The 5,213-nt window shown below is 50.6% G+C and overlaps 1 protein-coding gene across 1 annotated transcript in view; it reads right to left on the reverse strand.

Moving 5' to 3' along the window:
- Positions 1-176: 176 nt before the first annotated feature.
- The window catches only part of camta2 (calmodulin binding transcription activator 2), a 37,547-nt gene continuing 32,510 nt past the window's right edge, over positions 177-5,213 (reverse strand). Inside the window, exons 26-27 of the mRNA XM_015401565.1 lie at positions 1,137-1,211; positions 177-1,060 (exon numbers count right to left, since the gene is read on the reverse strand). Coding sequence (XP_015257051.1) covers positions 1,006-1,060; positions 1,137-1,211 — 130 coding nt within the window. The 3' untranslated portion in view covers positions 177-1,005. The remainder of the gene's footprint in view (positions 1,061-1,136; positions 1,212-5,213) is intronic.

The following is a 5,213-nucleotide window of genomic DNA, read 5'->3' on the forward strand; positions in this document are numbered from 1 at the left end:
CTGTTGAACCGTCCATTCCACCTGCTCTTAGAAGTAATGATTTAATGGGATTCTTTATAAATAAGATAAATAAAATAAGCTGAGTTCTGATTAATATTAAAAACAGATGTATATCCAGGAGGAGCCTGTCCTCAAAGTCAATGACTGGATGCAATTAGCTGTTTTTCCTTGATAGAAACTTTTCAACCTTTAATTTTACCAAAGGATCTGAATAAACAGTCTGTGTAAAGCATGTATTGTTCATTTCTGCTTTAGAAATAAACAGATGAAGAGTAAACGGCTGATTTATTGTCAGAACCAAATATCTCAGGGTTTCAGACACAAACTCCTGCAAAGCTGAGGAAAGGAACATTTAGATTTCAGGTCCAACTGAGGAGGAGGTTAAGACTTCAGTCAGTGCTGCAAACACACAAACAAACAACCCTTTCCACGCTGACAACAACAGTTCATGCTGTAATAGATCCAAGGTGTCCATCCTCAGAACATCTCTGCTTCTCCGTGTTTCTCCACTTCTTGATCCATAGAGAAGATCTCTGAGCTCCACTGAACCATTCAGACCATTGGTTCTGTCTGGATCTGAGCTGGTCTGCTCAGCCTCCCAGTCTCTCACTGATCCAGACAGACTGGGAGGCCTGGTGGAGACATGCAGATGTTTCCTGGAGCTCTGATTGGAGCTCAGCAGCCTGTCATTAGAAACGTCACTAAAGGAATCCAGACGTGGAGCCAGGAGTTAATCTGATGGACCATCTGCGCTCTGAGAGCCTCCAGCCAGCAGGTGGTCCTGGTTCTACAGTCAGAGAGCAGATGGGTTCACCTCCTGGAGGAGGAGGAGGAGGAGCACCACCTTAGTGGGCGGAGCTTATCAAGCTGCAGACAAACAGTCCACAGAGGGATGATGAGTTGGAGGAAGGAGAGACATCTCTGAGTCCATCTGTCCATCATCCCCTGTCTGTCCTCTGTCCCTCCTGCATCCCTCTGTCCTCCTGTCGTCTCTCTCTGGAGGCTCTATGTGGTCAGTCCTCTCCTCTCCAGCTCCCTCGTCTGTTTCAGCTCCTTAATCCTGCAGAAGAACATCAGACATGAGAAGCAGGAAGTGATGCTGAGGAGGAAGAGTCTCCTCGCTGCCCCTCCCTTACCTGTGTCTGCAGCGCCGCAGGAACCTCATGATCTTCCTGGCTGCCTGGTCCTGCTTCTTAGTCAGGAACGACCCCCTGGTGGACAAATGACCGATAACTGATGATCAGCTGAGGACCATGTTCTCCATGACAACACACAGACTACAGCAGGAGGGAGCAGGTTACCAAGGAGACGGACAGAGATCATCTCAGCCTAAAGTTTCCTTAGACTTGGTTCAGACTGAGTCCATCAAGTCCATGTAGGTCTATCAACCCATTCACTGGTGGAAGCATTCATTTTTCTGTATTACTAGGAGATGGTGTTAATGTTGGTCCTGTTGAATAGGCCAGGTTTCCATGGTGACGATCTATGAATCATTAGGGAGTCAGAGTTCCCTTCCTCTCCTCCACCCTGCTGGTCCATAAGTGGAACAAAGACGTAAGGCTACGCTTTTCTATGAGCTAAAACCTAAAATATACCTATACAATCTGGAAGAGTCGTGCTGAAAGCCCTAAATGTTCCCTTCAGGCATGCGCAGTTCCAGTAATTATACCAACAGAGTCCCAACTGTGACACCAGATGACCATTCAGAAGCTCCAAAGCCTGGTCTCATCCTTGCCTCTGTTCCTACAGAATCTTCTCTTAAAGCAAGGATTCTGAGTGACAGAGTGGTTCTGGTTGTCATCCGGGATTCATAGAACCGTAGTTACATACGTAACTTTCTTTCTATTTCATCCCTACTGACCACCAGAGGGTGGTGCTGAAACCACTGAATGACTAATGCCAACGATGTCACAAGGAATCCTGAGCACATACCTCACTGAGAAGGCCCAGCAGAACCTTGTAAAAGAACCTGACCCAGAGGATGAGGGTCAGCCACATTGACACTGTAGAACCTTGTGAAGGTGATCGTGGAAGCCCATGAAGCAGCAACACATATTGCTTCCAGTTGGGACCCCTCTCAAACGGAATGACCCCTCTCAAAGCCACAGAGGAAGCGGAAATGCTGCTGGTGGAATGTGCCCTCACACTGACTGGCACAGAGCCGCGAGAACCAATGGCAGTTCCCAATCTGGCACTCGTGAAACCGGCTGCGGGTGAAACCTACGAGCAACCGGTTCAACCGGTACAAGACACCGGTTCATGGCGCCCTACTGTAGGGTCATCAACAGATATGTGATGACATGAGATCGCTGCAACATACACCTTAAGGGTCGAAGGAGAGCGGCCCTTATCAAGAAGAGACTGGAGTAACTCCAGATTAGTGGGCACCGAGCAGGAAACTGGGTTCTTATTGCGGGCAGAGCACCACTGAGAAAAGAGACGCCATCTTTTATCATACTGCAGCTGAGTGGAGGGCACCCTAGCACTCAATATGGTGTGTCTGATAGGGCCTGAACACCAAGTCAGCCTCCCAGGGCCATGCCCATAGCTGGAGATGTTGAGGGTTGGGGTGCCATATTTGTCCCCCAAACTGAGACAGCAGATCCCTCTTTGCTGGAAGACGCCGTGGAGTACTGCGACACAGATTACAAAGCAGCGGGAACCATGGCCACGCTTAGTTCCAGATCATGCACACTACGTCGCCATGAAGAGACCACTCTCCTGGAGCAGATGCCTGGGGGGATAGAGTCCGCAACCTGTTTCCGCCATCCTGGCAGATATGCTGCGTGCAGGGTGGACAGACCAGGAGACACCCATTCCAGGAGATACCTGGATACCATCAGGAGACGTGCCGACCTGGTGCCTCCTAGTGCCTTTGCGCATGGCACCTGAAGGCCATCTGTACAGCTCGCAGCTCGATCTGTGCACAGCCCTTGGATCTCAGAGATCCCAAAATGCTTTGTGTTGCCACACGGCACCCCAACCAATGGGGCTGGCATCTGTGGTGACCACTTCCCTTCGAATCACCACCAAACCCATTGGAACACCACTGTACAAAAGGGTCCCGTCTCGCCAAGCAGCTAGGGCAGGAAGGCACATCCTCGTCACCATGAGCCTGTGATGCCTGTGCAGCCTGGCGTCTAGGCGAAAGCTGTTGAGCCACCGCTGCAAAGGATGGAGAAGTAGCAAACCTAAGGGCACAACATGAGTGACTGATGTCATTGTGTCAGCCATTGTGTCCTCTGCGGTCTAAATGGGGCAAAAACCACCCATCGTCATAACTGGAGCCTGTAGCCATTGGTAAGGGTGGCAACCACCCATAGATATGCAGTATGAGCAACCCAGAAATCAGCTGCTGATGGGGAAAAATATCTGACGGTTAGAGGAGACAAGCAAGCCAGACCTGTCTATGAACTTGGACAAGGAAAGACATGACACGGCCAAGCTCTCTGGTCATCAGGCAAAGGTCTGCAACGTTGCGTCGCATTACTAAAACCAACCGTCGCAGTAGCACTGCCAGCATCCTGAACAGACGCAGAAAGTGCAAACATGAGGTGCGCAAGGGTTTTTCCAAGGCGGCCAGCATGTGATCCTGCATTGTATGTTTTACACAGGAGGTCATCTGTGACCCGACACTGACTCCGCAGGCACCTCACATCAAGACCCAGGGCTTCTTCTGGTGACCCAATCAGCGAAGTGACAGCTCGTTCAACTGCTGGCATACGGCCCAGGCCCGCCTTCACTGACTGGCATGGCAGCTAACACCCAATCGTCTGAGGAGAGACATGATAATGCCCTTAATTCCCACTAACAGGCATGCAACTCCTTCAGGTACTCCTCTGATGGAGGTACAGAAAAGGGAGTAGGAGCCCGTCTGCATTTGAAAAATGCACTCCTGGAGTCAGATACCACACCTTGTGGGAGTTGCAGCTGCTTAGGGGCCATAGACATGACCTCCCGCACGGAACAGTCACTGGCCTCTCCAACTGTACTCTGAGATGAAAACAAACCCCTCTCAGAGGCTTGAAAGATCTTTGCGTCCTTCTCAGCTTTAATATGAGAAGAATCCGCCAGAGATAAGACGTCATCCTCCACAACCAGTTCGGACATGGGTGGGGAAGAGATCCCAGCCACTGGAAGCAAGCCAACTCCGCCGACAACTGCTCCACCCAAGTGGACATGCCCTGATCAAGTTTGGCCCGCTTCCTTAGTGAGTTGGTCATCAAGACCGCGGTCCCACCACGGTGCTTACAACGCTTGGGGGAAGCCAACTGCCCAAAAGGCAGAAGGTCAGATCCCTCCTGGGGGCACAACTGGGCCAAACAAGCAACCCTCACTGCATGGGGCATGACATTACAGTTCATGGAGGAGTGCGCAGAGCACGCCACACAAGATGCTCACTTCCAAGGCAGGTAGGGAACAGGTCTTGGCCATCCTCTGCCTGGAGGGCAGCCCCACAATCCCTGCAGCAGTGGGAGCCATCCTTGTCGAAGGTCGACAAAGCTCAGCCCAATTAAAAAAGGAAAATGAACGCACCAATAAGTCGCCCTTTCTCCATCACAACCTTTACAGACTTCAGTCATTTAGGAACGTCTGCTGATGATGGTGACCAGAAAAGAAGGAAACAACCTTCACCATATGTTGGATTAAAAAGTAGGAAATCTTCTGCTGTGTCTTGAAAACGCCAACCAGCAGATGGTGTGAGATGTATATTTCTTCCATCTTAAGTTGCAACAGTTATTGGATTACTGATGACTGAACTAACCATCAGAATAACAGGATCCTCCATCACTAAAATCATGTTTTATGATCAAGCCTGCAGTCTGGAGGATCGGGTGCTAATCTAAAATGTTTCACTCCATTTGACTCCCAGCTAGCTCCGGTTCTTCCTGATAGTGACCCTGCTCCCCGACAGAGACCCTTGTTCCTCCTGACAGTGACCCTGGTCCCAAACAGTGACCCTGCTCCCCAACAGTGACCCTGGTTCTTTACAGCGACCCTGGTTCCTCACAGCGACCCTGGTTCCTCCTGACAGTGACCCTTTTGTCAGACAGTGACCCTGATTCCTCCTGACAGTGACCCTGGTTCCTCCTGACAGTGACCCTGGTTCCTCCTGATAGTGACCCTGGTTCCTCCTGATAGTGACCCTGGTTCGTCCTGACAGTGACCCTGGTTCCTCCTGATAGTGACCCTGGTTCCTCCTGATAGTGACC

The sequence above is a fragment of the Cyprinodon variegatus genome, unplaced genomic scaffold (assembly GCF_000732505.1).
Source record: "Cyprinodon variegatus isolate N-32 unplaced genomic scaffold, C_variegatus-1.0 Scaffold1233, whole genome shotgun sequence".
In the NCBI taxonomy this organism is placed as follows: domain Eukaryota; kingdom Metazoa; phylum Chordata; class Actinopteri; order Cyprinodontiformes; family Cyprinodontidae; genus Cyprinodon; species Cyprinodon variegatus.